The sequence below is a fragment of the Pongo abelii genome, chromosome X (assembly GCF_028885655.2).
Source record: "Pongo abelii isolate AG06213 chromosome X, NHGRI_mPonAbe1-v2.0_pri, whole genome shotgun sequence".
Lineage (NCBI taxonomy): Eukaryota > Metazoa > Chordata > Mammalia > Primates > Hominidae > Pongo > Pongo abelii.
This window is the reverse complement of record NC_072008.2, coordinates 106,535,813-106,557,035: the sequence shown is the minus strand read 5'-3', so window position 1 is coordinate 106,557,035 and position 21,223 is coordinate 106,535,813. Positions and strand designations below refer to the sequence as shown.

Sequence of the window (21,223 nt, the reverse complement as noted above, 5' to 3'; positions counted from 1 at the left end):
TTTTGTTCATTTGATTTCTGTTTTTATTTCATCTTGAACATGTGAAAAATCAGTGGCTTTTTAAACTTTCAAAGTTGACTGCCTAGACTGATAAGTTTAAGAACACACAAGTAAATGTCAACAGTCTCTTGTGTTGCTGACACTACTCAAACCAGTGCTAAAACAATTTTTGTCTTAACTCTGAATTATACATGTTCAGACCTGCTATTGAAACAAATGCATTTTGATATTTGGATTTTTCTAAACTAAACACACGGCTGTGCTAGGCTCTTTGCTCTGTTAGCCTTCTGACCATTTTATAGCTCTAAGCATGTGCTATTTTCTCCCAGAAGACTCAGAAGTGCTAGAATATTTTCAGAGGGCAAAGCCTTATAATAATTCTTACTGGAAGCAAACTAAACAAAAACCTAGTTCCAGAAAACATTGCTTCTGAGAAATTCTCAAATATCATCAAGAAGAATAAATGGTTAACTTAAAATAAAAACAAAACTATGGCAATATGTTAAAGTACAATACTGCAGTAAGGGTAGAAAACACATCTAAGGTTTCACCCTTAGTGTTAAGCTTTTTAAAAGCAAAAAGGTCATGTGTATCAATTTGCAGTGTACTAAAATTGTGTTCAAAGTTTATTTCAAGTCACAGAAAATATACAAACTAAGACAATAAAATGAAGTGATTTTGTTCTGAGAGAAGGTGATGGGAGTCCTCCACCTGGCACTGATTTGAGTCATTCAAGGGTTAGGATGCAGGTCATCTTTTTTCAATATTTCAACAAAATTATAGAATTTCCAGATTTCTTGCCAGGTATTTTTGAAAACCTGTAAGAAGAAGTTAGGATAAAGCCATTAGAAGTGAAGACAAAGCTCTCTTCAGGAAAAACTTCAGGAAAAAAAATAAAAAGGCTAGGGGAGGGAGGACAGGCATACAATCAAATCACCAGGACAGATCTGCAAGGTGTCTGTCTCCTGCCTCCTCAAAGCAATCAGCCCTTGCAGCAGGGTTTCTCAACCTCAGCACTACTGACATTTTGGGCTGGAGTACTAGTTGCTATTGGGAAGTGGGTGAGGGGGACCATCCTGTGCATTATGGGATGTTTAGCAGCATCTCTGGCCTCTACCCACTGAATGCCAGTAGCATGCCATACTCCCTAAAGTTGTGATGACCAAAAATGTCTCAAGACAATGTCCCCTAGGGGGCAAAACTGCCCTTGTTTGAGAACCATTCATCTCTAATGACAATAGTATAGAAGCCTGTCCATGATGGCAGAGATGGATCACAACTAGCTAGGTACAGGATGGAGGAAAAGCCAACACTTTAGCCATGGTATGCACAAACACCAGTAGACACACAATAAGATCTTGCCCACATAAAATTGCATAGAACCACACATACATATAGACAAATTATGATAGTTTTTTTAAAATGGTGAAAACTGAGTTTGTAGTCAAGTTAACAGTAATGTGCCAATGTCAATTTCTTGGTTTTGTACTACACTGGGTGAAGGGTACATGAGACTCCTTGTACTATTTTTCCAACTTTCCTTGAGTCTATGACTATTTAAAAATAAAAGGTAAAAAAAATAGACAAAAACTTTGCCTTGTGGTTAATATGCAAGGCCTTAAATTAAACATCTTATAAGCAAAAATATAATGAAAGAAATTTCAGAAACATTTCTACCTCCACTATCCAGAAACAGTAAGCAGTAATTTTCTCACATTGTAGGGAATGCCTTCTCTGGCTTAAGTAAATTAGTAAAAGAAATAATTTTTATCTTTTCCTCTGAATGTAATAGGTAGTCTATACTTTTACTAAAAAAAAAAAAAAAGAATATGTGGGGTTTGTGGAATAAAACGTTAAGGTACCAAAAGTCTACTGAGCCTTCTATCTATGACAGCTTCTCATTAATTCATTTAAAGTCTAAATACATATATGATGCATAGTTGCAGTTTAAATGTTTAAAGACATCACAAGTATGGATTAAAATGATATATTTTGTAAGAGTGGTAATTATTAATAGTTAAATGAGTTCACTATTATATAACATAAGAATAGGAATTATAATATGGATGGGGTAAAAAGTAGAAATTTAAATTGTGCTGTCCTACCTGATAGTGGGGCAACGTGAATTTTAAACTGTTTTTAGAAAAAAGAATTGTTTATAAAATACAAAATGCTGGGGAAATTTTTTTTAAAAGAAACACTGATACATGTATGTGTAATCAAGCTGTCACATGATTATTTATGAAGCAGGTTACCTGGATCCTTTTTTTTTTTTTTTTTGACACAGGGCCTCACTCTGTGACCCAGGCTAGAGTGCAGTGGCATAATCATGGCTCACTGCAGCCTTGACCTCCTGGACTCAAGCAGTCCTCCCACCTCAGCCTCACAAGTAGCTGGAACTATAGGTGCATCTCACCATGCCTGGCTAATTTTTTTTAAAATTTTTGTAAAGATGGGGTCTCACTATGTTGCTTAGGCTGGTCTTGAACTCCTGGTCTCAAGTAATCCTTCCACCTCAGCCTGCCAAAGCTGAGATTTCAGGGCTAAGCCACTGTGCTTGGCCCCTGGATTCTTTCTGCCTAAATGATGAGCAAGAAAAATAAGGGTAGCAGGGTACAGCGATCTCCAAAATATATAGAAACTGATGGTGATGACGGACATTTACTACCTTAAATTATGTGCTACTATAGTTCAACATCAAAATATTCACTATAAAATAAATACAGGAAACAAAATATTTACACATTTTATTGAAATGCTTTGTATTTTTTCCATTTTGACAGGACAGTTTGGAATAAAATAATACAACTGATTGTAAAAGGATACACACCAAACTATATTTAGAGGTTTTGTCTGGGGAGTAAGATTGAGGAAACAGGGCTTTTTACCTTTCACTTTCTACATTTCTGTATATGATTACTTTTGTTAAACTGATCATACATTACCTTTGTCATTAGGAAAGATTATAAGCAATTCAACAACTGAACAAATATTGTATAGCCTTACTCTATCCCTACAGGAGCTGACCTACTGAAGGGTAAAGGAGAGTCTAACTGAGTGGATTGAGGGCCGCTGAGAGAACAATCTTGTTGGTTAAGGTTAAAAGTATATATCCAGAATAGACAAGGAGCTAGTCCTACTCAGATGGGGATTAAGTTTGCTCACCTATCAAGGTGCTCCAGTGGATTTCTGTATTTGTTCCTTTAAAATCAGGATACTCTGCCTTTGCTCAGGAGGCAACATGGCAATCTGGTCTGCAGTCAGTTGTAGAACCTGCATAATCAAAGCAGCCTGTGCAGAGGAAAAAAAAGGTAGTGAGTTTTAATGATGGCAGCTAAAAAATACAAAACAAAACAAAAAACCCACCACCAGCTTCTGTCCAAAAAGCTACTGTAGTGGGATAAGAAGCAAAATGGAAAAAGGAAGAACATTTCACACAGAAAAAAACCAACAGCCCCCCTCCAAAAAAAATAAAAAATAAAAAAAAACTGGTGAGAAAAGGTACAATGAAAAGAACAAGTATAAATTAAAATACCTAAGATTAGACGATTCAAAACAGACAACTTCATGAACGCAAAGTTCCCGGAGACTAAGATGGTATCTGTGAGCCCTGGAAATCCTTCAAGTTTTAATCCTGTTTTGAAAGTCTCTCTTTTTCACAAATTTTAGCCTTTCCATCAGACATAAGCTCCCCACAATGGTCAAATATAAAAACAGAAAGATATAATCATGGAGAATCTACTATTGTTTTTAGGGATAAAGTAGAAAGGGAAGGAAAAAGGGTGTGGATTTTCAGGTCAATCTGGCCTGAACAAGAAAAACCTGCTATTGGCAGATGAGTGTGAAATATAAAATAAGCTGCCATTTACATCCATTTAAGAACTTCACATCCATTCGGAACTTCAGGACCAGACTCACAAATTTTCAGGTAACAAGATCATAAAAGAGTTCTAAGTTAGAATAAACATCACCTCCAAAGGGACTTTGAAGACCCAGGATCGTCACATGGTAACTGTGAAAAGAGGAATCAAAAAGGCTAGAATTGTGCATAAGGAGGCAGTCAGACAGTGTTGCTTACCTTCTCATGATCCTGTGGAGTGACTTGGTTCTGCCCAGGACTAAAGCCGCCAGGCTGGCTTCCACCCTGTATACTCGCTCCTTGCATTCCTGTTCCCTGCATGACTGGGACCTATGTGTACAAAGAAAAAAGAGAGATTTTTGGCATTTTTAATGTATTGGTAACCTGAATTCAGTAATAATGTGACAAATTACGATCTCTATACAGATATGAGTAAAAAAAGCAAATCAATGACTCTGAAGATCATTTTCTACTGTTAGCAATAGCAGAAGGCAGGGTTTAGCCAGAGATCAACTAGCAAGTTCGACATACTTGCTTACAACCACTCCAGCATCATCAACAAATATCACACAGCACAACTGGATACCACTGAATTAATCAAAATTCAGCCAAATAAGCACAGTGAAAACTGAGAGCACCCTGGAAACTAGTGCTCACTGGAAATACAAATGAAAGCCAACAGAGTCTAGAGAAAATGTATGCTGGTCCACTGGGGAAGTTACATTCACAGGGCCACCCCCTACCCTAGTTCAATCAGATACAGGTAGTTTGTCCCAAAGGGCCCTATCCCACAAGTGAGGCAGAGATGTTCATAATGTCAGAGAGGCAGAAAGGCAATGGGAAGGCCTCCAGGAAAAAGACTGCTATTAGCCCAACATTTGCTGTTTATAGCTTTCCATAGAGAACATATGGCAGATGCTTTCTGCTAAATGTAGACCAAAAAATATGACTGACTCAAGTGAAAGAAGCAAGTACAGTGATATCATACTTACTGGTATTTAAGATCTTCAATGAGTTCAACCCTTTGCAAGACTACCAGAACCCAAGGAAAAGATCTCTTGAGTACCAAATGTAACTGTTAGAATGTCCCTATATAAGCATTATGTTCACACTCAGGCATTCACCCAGGGCTTAGGTACTCTCTTAATAAACACATATTGTTAACAAACTTGTTACCTGCTTACCCAGCAGATTAGAAGCAGCAAAACATAAAAGAAATATGGATAAACAACTGTTAGGAGCAGATACCACTTCAGCAATATGAAGAGCCAGGCGACAGCCTGACAGTGAAGGAGACCAGAAACCAAACAGGAGATAACTATGTTTTATATTACGGCATAGACAATAATGAATCTATTTAATGATGACCTTGAGTAGTCAAAACTGATTAAACTATTTTTTTGTATCCTGTTCAAGAAAGGAAATATCAAATACATCTTATAATTTTTTTATTAAAAAAGTTAAAAAACTTGGTAGAATAGTTCTATTATCTGGAACATTCACTTACATGCATTAACTCATTTCCCAAAGACAATGGATAGATGAAACATTAGTACAGATTTGTACAGACTGCTAGAATATTATCACTGTTGTGTTCATTATCAATACTGAAACCAGAGACAAGTTTCCAGAGACCAATCTGAACATTAACGAGCTATTATGGGTCTGAGACACCTATGAGTACAATCTTTTTTTTTAAATTTTTTATTTCCATAGGTTATTGGGGAACGGGTGGTGTTTGGTCACATGAGTTTATAGCAGCACAATTCGGAATTGAGTATAATCTTTTTGAAGCTTGAATCTGAGGTACTGTAACTGTGATCTAACCACTTGATAACGGCCATTTTAAGTTTCTAGGTGTGCTTGTTCTAGGCAGATAAGTACTAGCAAGAGTGACCATACATCTTGGTTTCCCTAAGATAGTCCCAGTTTATGTTTTTGCCTCCAAGTAAAGTAACAGCACTTTCTTTCATGTTCTCCTTTAGATGATAAATTGTATAATCACCCTAGTAATAATAAGCCTTTTGCCCACAAGTTTCTAACTAAGTGGACTACAGTTAATTTTAAAATCTAATTTAAAAGTATGAATTAAGGACATGTTGTTAAGTTAAAAAAAAAAGGTACAGAACAGTGAAAGGGGAAAAATAATATATATTCATATTTTCCAGAAAGTAACATGAAAAATCTAATAAAAGTGATTATCTACAGGACCTAGAGGGCCACAGGGGAGACAAGCAGAGGAGAGGAAGCAAGGTTCCTTTTAGTTTAAGATGTGGTCTCACTATCTTGTGTAGGCTGGCCTCCAACTCCTTGGCTCTACTGATCCTCCTGCCTTAGCCTCCAGAGTAGCTGGGACTACAGGATTCTACCCTGGCTTTCTTTTTTTTTAAAGATGGGAGTCTAATATGCTTCCCAGGCTGGAGTGCAGTGGCTAGTCACAGGTGCGATTAGAATGCACCACAGCCTCAAGCTCCTAGGCTTAAATGGTCTTCCCGCCCCAGCCTCCAGAGTGCTGGCACTACAGGTGCATGTCACCATGCCTGGCTTGAAGTTCTTAATATATATATCTTTTATAGATGAACGAATATATATATTTATAAGTTAATATATTTAAAATTTTTTTAAAGGTTTGAAGATAAAATTTGTATTTTCTCTTGCCTCAGATCTAATTGGCTTTATCGAATCTACTAATGAAAATGATATAAACCTAGTATTAGGGTAATAAGTTCAAGTACCAGCAGAGAGAAAGGAGCAAAATATTATCCAGAAATGTTCTTCCAACCCTTACTTGCAATGTCTTGCACCATAGAACTACCAGTAAAATTACATAAGCGCATTATGCAGTTATTTGTTGGTTATCTGTCTTCCCAACTAGAATGTAAGCCCATGGGGGAAGGGGCTTTGTTCTGTTCACACTGCAGTATCCCCCGTATCTAGATCTATGTTTGGTACATAGTAGGTGCTCAATAAATATTTGCTGAGTGACAGAATGAATGCATAAAAACCATTTCTGTTACTAGGCTACTGACCATAGAGAGTACAATAAAAATCAAGGCCCACAAACACTTCAAACACAATAGAGAACAGTTTTATTCTACACATAGCAAAAAAACCCTCTATTTGTATTTCATATTACAGAGGAGGGGGTAGACACATATCCACACATATACACACACACAAATGTGAAGATAACAGGACACAGTAGTAAAGTGGAAAAAGTAGTGGCTTCTGTTCCTTGCTCTGCCACTTTTTAGTCATGTGAATTTGGTCAAGTCACCTGAGTTCTTGGGCCTTAATTTCCAAACCTATAAACTGAGGGAATTAGACGACTGATGTATTCCATTCCAGCTCTGCCATTATCTTTCTCTCTCTCATACCCACAGACATGGGGAGGAAGACACATAAAAAAATAGAAGAGAGAAGTACATAGAGGAAGGGGGGAAAAGGAAGGTGGAGCAGTTAGAGGGAAATGAAGGTGCCAGCATATAAAAACTCACAGAAGAAACACACATACCACCTCTCCACAACAAAGTGAAGATGAAGAGGGAGCATGTACACACAGGCAGAGACCCAAACAAAAGAGAGGAGACAAGACTTCAGTTCCACACCTTTTAAGGTGATTATTAATAAATTGCCTTTCACATTCCACTGTTCACTTAGGCTATGTGATGACAATAAATTAACACAGGTCTCTGTAAACCTAAGATTATCTAAATGGCCACTAACAGCTCTTCATATACTCTAACCCCGTGGTTCCCAGTCAGGGTTCACATTAGAATCATTTGGGGGAAGTTTTTCAAACTATCCATGCTCAGATCCTACTGATAAGAGATTCTGAGTTATACCTGGGATGAGATCCGGGCAAGTATATTTTGGAAAAAACCGTGTACATGATGTTGGTTTGTACCCCAATGAAGACTACTTTCTAACCCCTAAATTTTCAGGGGCTCTGCTCCAAATGAATAGCTACTTATTGTGGGATAAGGTTGTTTTTTTTGGAACTACAATCCTGATAGCCAGAAAATCACCACCCTAAGGGATAGAGAAGCTACAGGGAGATCCGAGTCTTCCCTTTCTAACAAGCTGAGAAACAGCCCAAGTCAGAAGGCAGTAATAATTAGGCTCAATAATCAATTCCTGAATAGATCAAGATTTCACTTGGATGCCAGAAGTCAGTGCTACACATACCTGTCTGGATCCCTGGGGGACAACCGCCCCCATGTTAATTGGACTGGGACCCTGCATTCCACTAGGTATAGGTCCTCTGGGGCCAGGCACTGGGCCTCTGGTATCCATGCCTCTGGCCTCCATCCCTCGGACTTCCATCGCACGGGCCTCCATCGCTCGGGCCTCCATCGCACGAGCTTCCATCGCACGGGCCTCCATTGCACGGGCCTCCAATCCTCTGGCATCTAACCCTCTTGCCTCCATGGCTCGGGCCTCCATCCCTCGTGCATCTATTCCTCGGGGATCCCTTCCACCTATAAAGAAAATTGTAAGAAAACCATTATGTAGCTACTTGCATGTACTGCAAGAATGATGAACAATCCAAGAAAGATAGAAATCTCTTCTAGTCACATTTGCCCCCTCAGCTATTAACATATGAGACTATTCTCTCCTCCCCAGTTTCTCAGATTTGTGGATAAACCTTAAAGATGCTTGCAAACCTACTGTTCCAGCATTCTTTATCCCAGATTAGAGCCCAAGACAGCTGAGTTCATTATGGCATTTGCAATGTGATCTCCCCTTACCTCTGCCATCCAAGGGTGGACCCCTCTGATCTAGCATGGGTCCTCTTGGTTCTGCCATTAGAGGTCTGGGCTCGGGTAATGGCCCTCCCCTCAGTTCATGTGGGGGTGGTCCTCGGCTCTCATGGCCAGGGACATGGTGCATGGGTGGACCCTGATGAGGTGGTCCCAAGTAACCTCTGGAGATGGAGAAAAACGTTATATTTTAAAATAGAACAAAACAACAACAAAGTACCAGCCAGATCAGTAAGTAAACATCCAACAAAGAGCTGATGTAAACAGTCTATGAACACTAACAAGAAAATAACACCAAATAGATGGAAGAAAAGCTACAGAGATATGAATCCATGTATTCTAGAATTTTGTATTTGGTTCATAATTAGGGAGGAATCAATGAATATTCATTATACGTATGAGTTTGCAGAACAATGCATAAGAACATGAGCTCTGGATTCAGACTGTATGGGTTCAAATCTAGGCTCTATCACTTATTAGCTGTGTGATATTGGACATATTACTTAACTTTTCCACACATCAGTTTCATGTGTAAAATGGGACTAATAATGGTATCCATCTCACAGGATCTTGTGGATTTAACAAGATGATCTAAGCAAAGTACTCACAGCAAAGTCAGAGGCATGATCCCCATTAATGTCAATTATTATTACTGCTATTATGATTTTATTTATTTATTTACTTTTGAAATGGAGTTTCACTCTTGTTGCCCAGGCTGGAGTGCAGTGGCATGACCTCGGCTCACTGCAACCTCCACCTCCTGGGTTCAAGTGATTCTCCTGCCTCAGCCTCCCGAGTAGCTGTAATTATAGGTGCCCGCCACCACACCTGGCTAATTTTTCTATTTTTAGTAGAGACGGGATTTCGCCACGTAGGCCAGGCAGGTCTCGAACTCCTGACCTCAAGTGATCCACCCACCTTGGCCTCCCAAAGTACTGGGATTACAGGCGTGAGCCATTGCACCCGGCCTATTATTGCTATGATTAATATTTCCACTACTATAAATTTCCCTGTTCAAGTATGTATACTAAAATTTCCAATTTCTAAAAATACAGTAGCTCAAAATGACATACTCAAGTACATAGTTCTGCCTTAGGAGAAGTGCTTATCCTTGGACAGTGGCCATGAATATTGATCTATCTTTTGAAGTAGGCAAACAGGTACAACTGGTAGAGAAAGATTTTGTTCTCAGGGAAGAAGGGACAATTCTGATTTCTTCAACTGTTTCCTTCTATGTTAGTGCTTACCTAGGCTCTACCTCTCCAGTTACAGAAAGTAAAGTGCCTCCCCGTGGATCATTCGGAGCATCTCCTAACAAGCCTCGAGGGGTTGGGACGTTGGCAGGCAAGGATCCCCGCTGCATAGCTGCTCTGGGGTCTTGCATCGGCACTGACAGGGAAACAAACGGGGAGTTACTGCTGTGAAAGACACATAAGCAAACAAGAAATGACTCTATATACCACTGACAACATAATTCAGACACCTTAGAGTGGGTGAAACCTCACCACAGCAGAATCCTCTTGCAGCTCAAGAACAGAAGCAGGGTGTAGGCAGAATCTGTGCCATGTCAGAGGTATGGATGGAATTATATAAAGAGCAAACTGGGGAGCAACCTGCCAAGGACTAGCACTGCGACCTGGAGAAACTTATGCTCCTGGTTTTCCTTCTAATCAATCTTAGTTCAAGGACCAGAGTCACAAAAGAGAGGTAGAGTCTTGGCATATGTGAACACTGCCATGGCTCTGCAAGAACCCGCTGTCTCCTTACAGACTGCTATTCCATCCAAGCCTCCTGACACCAGTAGGGAGGGAGTACAGCCTCGGACAGATGCCCATATCATCCATGTTCTCTGCCCTGTGTGAAGAGGTCAATCTTAGGCTTGTGGCCTCAACAGGAAAAAATTAAAAAAACAAAAACCCAAAAACACTACCCTTTTGGGTTCTGAACGCAAGGATGACTGCCACGCAGCTCTTTTCCTCTCAACGTCCCACCCTGAACACCACAAGCAAAAGGAAACCCACAGATACAATGGGTACCTTGAACTCGCTCAATTGATGCAGGCCCGGCGGGTCCCACGGGCGAGTGCTGTAGGGTTCCTAGGTAAGCAGTAAGTTCAAAAGGAGAAAGAGCAGACACTTAAAATAGCTTGCATACACACGCAGAAACATACACACACGGAGACTGAGATTTACATATATAAGTTAAAAAGCCAAGAGTTCATCGGCTTGCTCCAGGCTACAAAATCTCTCTAAACTACACTAGCTCCTTTGGGTCTCTGAAACAGTTCCATTTTGACCAGATAGCTTTTGAAAGAGAATCCCATGGGGGCACTGGTTTGATCTAGGTGGGAATAACCTGACATTTTCGATTTTCACCTCTGCTACTAGTTTTCCCTTAGGTCTCCTTATGAAATCATTAGGAAAAAAATATATAAAAAGGATAGTTTTGAATCTTCTAGTTATGCAAAGAACATAAATGTAGTTTCAGAAGCAAAACATAAAAGAAACTGCACTGAATCTGGAAGGCAAGATTCATTCTGAAGCGGCCATAACTGAAGTACGGCAATTCTATTTTTGTCACATTTTAAAGCACAAAAATTTCTGCTGTCAAAAATGTATCAGATGGGGAAATGCAGTGAATGAACTTTACATGACGAAAGAGAACATCACTCCACAAGAAATACTCTGCCACAGCAAGTCTTTGATAATAAACATCATGACAACAGCAAACAAAGACTAATGAGATGACATGGGTACCAACACTAAACAAACATGGCAGGGAAGCAAGAAGTATCTTCTCAAACATCTCCATCTCCTTTTAGCATTACAAATGTACAAAAGCAGCATGGATTTCAGGAAAAGTAAGACAAACTAGGCACACACGAAAAGACTCTTGCTTCCTCTGCTGGGTACTGAAGGAAACTATAAAAGAAAGCTCATTTCACTTTGTCTCTGCATGAAGACATCCTGGAAATACCCTCAAAATATGAGTCATTTCCCTTTGTCAATTTCTGACAAAAAGGTGAAGATAACTATAACAGGAAAATGTCTTGTGCAAGTATGCGTTAAACAGCTAAAACCTGATGGATTGAGTGCTGGCCCCATGACAGGCAGAAGTATGACTGAAACCCTAATACCTTCTCATTACTGCAGAAATACTCTGGGGAACATATATGATCTATTGACAGTGGTGCGGTGGGGATAGGGGGTCGTACAATAGCACAAAAGCATGGGATGCTTAGAGAAAATATGAGATATTTGGCCAGGGAGCTTGTCCTGCTGTCAGACTTCTAACAAGAAAAAGTCAATTCTGTCACTTCAGCAACCAACCCCAGTGTAAAAACCACAGGCTTGTATATTAATGTTTATGTATGTATGTGTGTATACATACGTGTGTGTGTGTGTATATATATATATTTTTTGAGACAGGGTCTTGCTCTGTTGCCCAGGCTGGAGTGCAGTGGTACCCGATTATGGCTCACTGCAGCCTCAACCTGTTGGGCTGAAGTGATCCTTCCACTTCGGCCTCCCAAGTAGCTGGGACCACAAGTGCACACCACCATTGCCCAACTAGTTTTTGTATTTTTTATAGAGATGGGGTTTTGCCATGTTGTCTAGGCTAGTTTCAAACCTCTGAGCTCAAGCAATCCACCCACCTCAGCCTCTCAAAGTGCTGGGATTACAAGCATGAGCCACTGTGCCCAGCCAATATTTTGCTTTTTAAATGGGTTCCACTTATAAGCCATATGCTACAAAAGAAAAAACCTTAAGCTTCTCTATGCTTGTCCAAAGCAGTCTTTCCCATCACCTTATTCCCAAGGAATAAGAGTAGAAGACACTGAAGAATATACTTGGAAGTTAACAGAGGCAGTGTGGAGTGACAGAAAGAGGACAGATTCTGGAGTCAAAGACTTCTGAATCTTAGCTCTGCCACTTACTAGTTGGAAGAGAGAATAAGAGCACCAAATCCAGTCCACATTACTCATACATTAATATTTACTTACCTTGTCCCCTTAAGAAAGTAACTTATTCTAAGCTTCCAACTCTTTGCCTGTAAAACTGAGGTGCTGCCACCTAACTCACAAGATTATTTATGAAAATTAAAGTGCCTGGCATATAGTATGCACTCAGTTCCTTCTCTTTTCTTACCATCTCTCCTCCTAACATTGTTTCCAACGGAACCACTGCACTTTCTTGTCCTTCAAACTCCAGTAACATGAAGAAATAACATGGAGATTTTGGAGCAGCAGCTACTGTTGTATATAGCAGTACAGCCACGGCACAACAGATGTTCATTAAGTAGGCTTTACAGACCTATGATCCCCTCCCAGTTTTCTCTGGGGTTTAAATCTAGTCTTCTACATACCCAGCCACATATTTACATGCTCATTATTAAAATTCCTTACTCAGTCAACAGATATCCACACAGGGAGAGAGAACATGTCAGTGGAATTATTAGAATAGGAATCAGGAAACAAATGATCCACTTGCTTCATTATCAATTCTTGTAGAGCTGGACTCTGAATCACCAGGTGGAAAGTCTAGACCAGCACTGTCCAATAGATCTTTTTACGATGATAGAAATGTTCTATATCTGCAATGTCCTGTGTGGTATCCACTAGTCACCTGTGGCCACTGAGCACTTGGAATGTGGCTATTGCGACTGAGGAACTGAGTTTTAAATTTTACTTAATTTTAATTAATTTAATATTGAAATAGCCATGGGTGGTTAGTGGCTGCCATATTAGATACTGTGGATGTGGAACACTTCCAAGACCAATTAACATTAGTCAGATATTAATATTTATTTACCTTGCCCTCGTTCCATGGACACTGGTCCACTTCCTGGCATTCCAACCTGAGCCTGCATTCCTCCTAGAAGATAAAGGGCAGACAAGAAAAAACACCAATTAGAACAGCAGAAAAGAAAAATTAGAACAGTGGCTGAGTTTACAAATTTCCTCATTCTGCTCCACAAGCAGAAACCTACAAAGGAAGATATTCAACAATGCAATGAGAGAGAAGATGGGGTTTGTTAGTATATTTACAACTTGTACTTTATGTTTCAGTGACAGAATAGTGAGTTCAATAAGAATAATTCATCTCATTGGTTATCAAACTCTTGGCAGGAAGCTCTTCTATAATACAGGAAAACAATGTCACTTACCCATGGACCTCCTGTCATGAAAGATAATTTAAATACAAGTATAACTCTATTAGGATAAAGTAGATACATAACAATCCTAAAGTAGATACAAAAAATTCCCGAGTTTGCAGAAATTTCTTTAAAAAATCTCTTCTTCCATTCCTCATCAACTTAGCTCTGCAGACTGGATTCTCTACAGAACAGAACAATTTAGAATTAAATCACTCTCCATGAGTAGTGTTGTACTCAACCTACCCTAGATAAGATAAATTAACAAAAAGCAAGTTTGTTACATAAAAAAACTTTAAATATTGGTAATACATCATGTGTTCATACAGATGTTTCATATGGGGAATCATTATTTCACTCAATCTTCTTAGTTACAATTGTTGAACAAGGAACAGTTACAAGTATATGAGCAATACTCTTATTAATTGCCGATCTATATACTTTCAATAAATGTATATAGCTTTTAAATTTCTCTTTTTCCCTTTTGTTGTTTGTTCTGATTATGTTTGTTAAAATACAATTTTACGTCAGTTTAATATGCTATAACAAATGTGACCTTGTATTTTTTTGTCTGTTTTCTTCATGAGCTTTTGAACCTAATCTAACAGTTCATTCATATTTAGCAGAGTAACAACTACATTAGTTTTTATTCCTTCCATCTTACTCTACATTTATTATTACTTATTTTACACTGTCTCTTCCTTTTATCCTTTTCTCTATTTTTGCTGGCTTGATTTCGTTTCCACTCATTCCATTTTCCCCCTTGTTAACTTGGAAGTTTTACTATGCTCTTTCACTTTACTGTCCCTTTCCCTGTTCTTATAATTAGACATATAGGATTTAATGTAAGAAATCTACTATTTCCTCCACCTAAGGTATATACTTTCTAGCTGTGTATTAATTTTACCTAAGGATCCCATTATCATATTTGGCTGCACTGCAACAGTGGCTATAACAAAACTTTAGCAAGTACTGAAATGGTGAAGACTAAATGAAACTTACCTCCAGGAGCTAAGGAACCAGGGCCAGGTCCTGTGACAGCAGCTGGTATTTGCCCTGGTGCTGGAACTCCACCCTGCATAGAAGCTTGCATCAGAGGAGGTGCGCCATTGACATGCATTCCACCCTGACCAAGAAAAAAAACAGAGTATGTACATGCCTCTGTGGATACTCAATATACTACGACCTTAAAAGTCCTCTTCAAATGAACAGCCCCAAATACACTACTAAACATCCTTTTTGTATGGCATGTCTTATGCAGCATTAGATTTGTCACACACTTTAAACTCCACAGAAGCAAGTTGCAATACACGTCATGAGCCTGGTTATATGGAACATGGTTAAGATGGAACATATTCTCAATGTAGAGATTGACAAGTCTTATCTGTGTGGCAAGGCAGCACATAGCACCTATTGTTAACTTCATGATTGGGGCTACCAATAAGAGTAAAAAAAAAAAAAAAAAAAAAAAAGAAAAAAAAAGCCCTAAACCCAAGAAACATAAAAGGAGACTGGGACTCTTTTTAAAAAAAAACAACTGCTGGTAGTCCACATTTTTAAAATTAATTTTTTTTTAATTTAACCAATTTTTTCTCACTCCTGTCCTTAGATATAATTCTGGTTTTGGGGGAATGTGAATTTTTTTTTTTTAATGCTACATTAAAACTCGTTGAGAAAAAGAGAATGTCATCTTTTCATCTGTGCATTCCCCAAAAAACTTAGTCCCTTGAATTAGAAACAGCTCAATAAATAAAGAATAAAAGCCAAGTTATATAAAAAAAATTACATACACGTTTAAGGAACACAAAACTCTACAACAGAAAAGGAAGAGCTGTATAGGAAAGTAGTTAAGAGAAAACTGGCTGTGAGGTCAGATAAAACCAGGTTCAGAACTAGATCTGCCACTTATAATTGTGTCAATTTTTGGACCAGCTAACCTCTCCGGGCCTTAGTTTTTTTTTCTACCTCTGAAAATGTATTTATTTATTTATTTAGAGCAGGGGTTGGCAAACTATGACCCATGGGCCAAATCGGGCTCACTGCCTGGTTTTATAAACAAACTTTTAATGGAACACAACCACAAACACTTGTTCACATATTGCCTATGGCTGATTTCATACTACCATGGCAGAGTAGCTGTGGCAGATCCTGTGACTTGCAAAGCCAAAAATATTTACTGTCTGAGCATTTACAGAAAAATGTTTGCTGGCCCCTGCCCTGTACCTCTGCCAACCTGAGAAATGAAAAATGGTAGCTTATTGTAGTTTCTATTTACTTTATCTTATAACATTACATATATAAATGATAACTTATTACGTTATCTTATTTTGAGGTTGAATACATTTTTATATATTTACTTTATATTTCTACTTTTGTGAAATATTTATGTCTATTTCCCATTTTTCTACCGGGTTATTGGAAATTTTCTTACTAATTTATAGGAAGCCTTTTAAAATTTATTATGAAAAATTACAGATATACAAATCATATAGAAAATAAAATAGCCACCCAGCTTAGGAAATAAATAAGTAAATAAAATAAACCAATGGCCTGTATGGTCTTCCCCAATCGCATCCTGTGCTCTCTTCTCCTTAGATGACCGCTAAGACATCTTCTTAATGTTTTAAAATTTTATATGAATCATTATATACTCAATATATTATTTTGCAACTCACTCCACATATTTTGGGGATTTATGCAGAAACATATATCCTACATTTCGGGAATGCATCCATATTCACTTAGTTTCATGTCCGTATGTTACTGGAATTATTTGTGTTGATATTATGTATCCTAGTTCATCTTAACTGCTGTATGGAATTATGTTTTTCAAAGTCATTCATGTTGATACATGTAGTTTAACTGTTGTACAGTATTTCACTGGATGAATGTACCACACATTTTCTCCATTCTTCCATTGATGTACATTTAGGACATTTCCAATTTTTCACTCTAAGGCAATAAACATTCTTGTGAATGACTATGGGCTCTTTATTAGTCTGTTGTCCATCACATGTGTGGTAAATACTTTTTCTCAATTTGTCATGTCTTTGATACTTATTTTTTTCTTTATATAGAAATTTTTTAGTTTTCAAATGTATCAATTTTTTATGGCTTTAGGGTTTTGTGTCATGCTTTGAAAGCAAGCTTTACTTTTTTCATCAGTAAGAATGGAGATAATAAGAGTGCCAACCTCATACAATTGCTTTGAGGATTAAATGAGATAATGCATATGGAATACCGAAGTGCCAACCACAGTGCCAGGCATGCACATACACACAAAGTTAGCTTATAAGAAAAGGGCATACGGGAAGGATCTCTTTGTTTTACAAACTTGGAATCGAATCTATATTCATTCAGATGTCATGTGCTCTGCAACCTGGAAATTGCTTTTATGCCTGGAAATTGAAATTATCATCTCTGGTTCCTGACCATTCTTCTTTCAATATATTCTCCTAAAAAGAAAATGACATTCTAAGACAGATACAAAAAAATGTTAAGGGATAAAGCCCTACCAAAGACTGGGCCTGAGGGGCCTGAGGATTCTGCTGGTTCATTGACACATTGGATCCTGAGCCAGGCCCAGCACCATGGACTGGCTGAGGGTTGCCTGCAATCAGCGTTGGGATATTTGTCTGGCGATGCAGAATTTTCTAAAAAGTGAAAAGACAAACCTATGAGCTGTCTGTTTAACAAAGCAGTCAGGTAGTTCCTATCCCACTCAAGGTTTACCCGACCATTTCCATAAAAGAACCAGAAGCACTCACCAGGGCAATTTCCGGATCCACAATTCTCATCACTACCTGTGCTTGCAGCAAAGCATAAGCCAGCTGAGGGTTCTGAAGCAACATGTTCCGTGCCTCCTGGGGACTATTCTGGACACAGAGCTGAGAAGATAAGCAGATTCAGGTTTAATACTTATGACTTAGAAACTGATAGTGATTTAGAGCCATTCCCCTCTGAGAAATGTAATATTCAAGAGGCTCTTCACCATTAGTTTCTGCATGGCACAAAAAAGCCTTGGTCATGGCAGGCAAGAGAAGAAAGAGGCATTTCAAGTACTGTGATACTATCATTTAGGAAAAAAGCCAAATTTTAATATCTACATCTGACATCTATGGGCCACAAAACTCCAGCTGGATTGTTTGGATAGCTGTGTTTGTTAGAAAGCTCTTCGTACAAAATGTAAAATATACTGTGTACATACAGAATATTGAAGGTGCAAGAAATGGTGGTCTACAGACAATTTCTATTTGAGCTCAGGGAACTAATTCAAGTAACTCCTTGAAAACCTGATGTGATTTGCTTTATTCATAACCTAATGCCTCCTCCCACCTTCATTTGTTTCATCAGCTCAAACATCTGCTCTGGTGGAAGGCTGGCAACTGCTTTGCTAATGGACTCAGGGGCATCCTCAGGACTGATGGTCTCTCCATAAGGTGACTCAATGACAGGGGCACCAGTGCCAAGGCCTAATCAAGAAGAAAGTACAAGAAAGTTAGGGAGGCAAAACAAAAAGCTAAATCATTTCAAATATCTACTTTTCAGGGCTGCTCTAAGAACCAGCTGATAATTTTAGATTCTCCAGAGCTGGGAAATAAATGATGTGAAAGCCTCTTGTTTCTGTGGAGGAAAGTGAGAGTGTATTTTCTGTTCTCAGAGGAAAGCTGGGGATCATGATCACATGGAAGGACAATGTTAACCTAAGTTAGAGAACTAGGCACATTGGCTTCTTTTGCCAAGTCATTTCAGAAACAAAAGGTTAAAAGAGAAAAATATGCTAACTTTAAAAATTCCTGAAAACAGTGACAGGAATGACTAATGCCATAGTTAGTACTACTAATGGCTTGATGAATTTGAATTCATCTTTAACTGGAAATAACTCCTTAGCAATGGAAATTCTTTTTTTTTTTTTTTTTTTTTGAGACAGAGTCTCGCTCTGTCGCCCAGGCTGGAGCAACTGAAGAATTTCTAATGTCAACTTTATCTGTTTCTTAAAGATATACACTTACTAGCAAGCCTCCAGCATGCTTAAGTCTGCAGTGACCCTATGCATCCCTACAGTGCTTGCCAGAACAGTTTTGAAACGGTTTGAGGCCTTGCCCTGCTCCATCCAGAGCAAGGGTATAGAAATTTCAGACAATTACTTGAAAAAAAATTTATAAAAAATTTTGAAAAAGATATATATAATACTTGCCTAACTCAGGCACATCAGGTCAGTCAAGTAATAAACAAGCTGTGTGGCTAACCATTTCAGCATATTCTAAAACATATCAGAAATGGAAAATCTTCACTGTTACATCTTTACTAACCCATACTGCATCCAAGTTGGATTTGTACTCACTCTTCAGCTCTTCTTTGTTCTTTTCACTGGCAGCATTGTCCACTCGAAGTGCTCTCCCACTGAATTCGCGCCCATTCAGGTTCCGCATGGCACTAAGTGCTGTCTCTTGGTCTTGGTATTCACAGAAGCCATAACCCTTTGGCTTTCCTGTCTCTCTATCGTATACCAATCTGGAGAGCAGAACCAAGTGTCAGGAACAAATGTTACATACATACAGGGTTCCTGCTAACACTGCCATGCTTTAATTGGGCCCACTGTAACATAAATAACCTTATATCTCTGACAGCCTCACAGAAATATTTTTTAAAACTTTTTCTTTTTTTTTTTTTTTCCTGAGATGGAGTCTTGCTCTGTTGCCCAGGCTGGAGTGCAGTGGCATGATCTTGGCTCACTGCTATCTCTGCCTCCCGGGTTCAAGCAATTCTCCTGTCTCAGCCTCCCGAGTAGCTGGGACTACAGGCATGTGCCACCACGGCGGCTAATTTTTGTATTTTTAGTAGAGACAAGGTTTCACCATATTGGTCAGGATGGTCTCGAACTCCTGACCCCAGGTGATCCGCCTGCCTTGGCCTCCCAAAGTGCTGGGATTACAGGCGTGAGTCACTATGCCCTGCCTAAAAAACATTTTTAATGAAAAAAACATACTTTAGGTAAGAATAAATGTCAATTGTATAGTATATCAATTATATCTCAATAAAGCTGTTACAAGAACAAAATGTATGTGAAAAGTCACCAGTAAAGAAAACCTGCCATTATTACTAAGAGCCAAATCTGTGGTGATTTTTAAGAAGCTCCCACCATGAAGGAAAAGGGGATCTCACCTGAAACTAACAACAGGTCCAACCTCAGAAAAGATGTCCTTCAACTGCTCTTCAGTAGCTTCATAAGGAATGTTCCCCACTAAGGAAGAAAATAGGTAACATTAAAATTCTGTTTATAACATAGATCTTTAGTGAGAAAGTAAACTTGTATCATCAAATATAAGACTCAAAATAGTGTTCTCCAATCCCAATTCCATTGTATTTCTTCAGACCTCTTAATAAAGGAAATATACCACTGAAACTAAATACAAAATGTGTAGGTACTCTCAGACTGATCTGACAAGTGTTAGATTTTCCTTAACTTTGGTGCAAATAAATACTTCGGCACTGGTATTTACCTAAAGATCTGCAAGTCTCATCAGTGACTACAAAAAATATCAATGTTATTTAATATAATTTTTAAAACAGGTTCCTATGTATTTCCACACATACAACATTTAAGGGAGAATGACGATGAATGTAGTGAAAGATGTTTAAAAAGTATTCTACTTTGTCATGTCCCTTTCAAATGGTACTCTAAAATAATCATACGTATTTTTAAAAACAACTTATTTCAGCCAAAAAGATAATTCAGAATCGTTTCCATCCTTTTTAAAATTCCTCTGAAGACACCTTAATAGTTCATTCATTCATTCACTTACAAGCCATCTCAGGACACCAGGTGGCCGCTACCACTATTGATGAACTAAAATGTTACAGATAAAAAGCAAAGGATGAAAGTCCTTAGGAGAGGACAAGAAGTGGACACTAGGATCTATACCCTCAGCATATAGTCTGTATTCTGGGACAGAGGATGAGAAGTAGTACGGGACAGTGAGGAGCTGTTGCCGTGCGCCTTCTCCTCTAGAGAATAATTGAAGCTCATGAAAGGAGAAACGCACAGAAGCTGAACGCTAGTCTAACTTCCCCACTGATATTGCGGAAAGCCTACGAGACCTCGGCAGAATGGGAACATCTCTTTGCTCATGAGTCCACCAGGTTGGACGCCCTACAGGATAGCCAGGGAGAACTGCACGTCCGAACCGTCAGCGGCTCCGGTAGCGATTCATGATATAGGAGGTGCAGAGGGGGGAGTCCTTCCCCGAAGCTTGACTACAACGAATTCCTCTCACCGAACACAGAACGTAGAGAACGATCCACCGCTGGGTCTCTCACAGTCAAACCCGCCATAGCTCTGTTGAGTCGGCTTCCGGTGCGCCAAAGCACACTTCCGTACGGAGCACAAGCCCAGCGCTGAGCACGCTTCCGTACGGCGCGTGAGCCGGAAGTGCCTGGGCGGAAC

The 21,223-nt window shown here is 38.9% G+C and overlaps 1 protein-coding gene and 1 non-coding gene across 4 annotated transcripts; one reads left to right on the top strand and one right to left on the bottom strand.

Annotated features, from left to right (window-relative positions):
* Nucleotides 1-21,161, bottom strand: CSTF2 (cleavage stimulation factor subunit 2). Of its 3 annotated transcripts, XM_063720981.1 has the most exons (16): nucleotides 21,054-21,161; nucleotides 19,942-20,020; nucleotides 19,121-19,290; nucleotides 18,112-18,248; nucleotides 17,544-17,663; nucleotides 17,292-17,429; nucleotides 14,779-14,902; nucleotides 13,434-13,496; nucleotides 10,659-10,718; nucleotides 10,390-10,476; nucleotides 9,870-10,011; nucleotides 8,611-8,786; nucleotides 8,048-8,340; nucleotides 4,079-4,189; nucleotides 3,166-3,291; nucleotides 1-818 (listed from the first exon to the last, which is right to left on the bottom strand). In XM_063720981.1, the coding sequence occupies exons 1-15, from the start codon at nucleotides 21,109-21,111 to the stop codon at nucleotides 3,169-3,171; spliced, it is 1,881 nt and encodes a 626-aa protein (XP_063577051.1). In that variant the 5' UTR covers nucleotides 21,112-21,161; the 3' UTR covers nucleotides 1-818; nucleotides 3,166-3,168.
* On the top strand, nucleotides 18,789-18,921 carry LOC112131165 (small nucleolar RNA SNORA9). Its single transcript, XR_002913303.1, has one exon. It is a non-coding gene; the product is annotated as a small nucleolar RNA SNORA9 (small nucleolar RNA).
* Nucleotides 21,162-21,223: the final 62 nt, after the last annotated feature.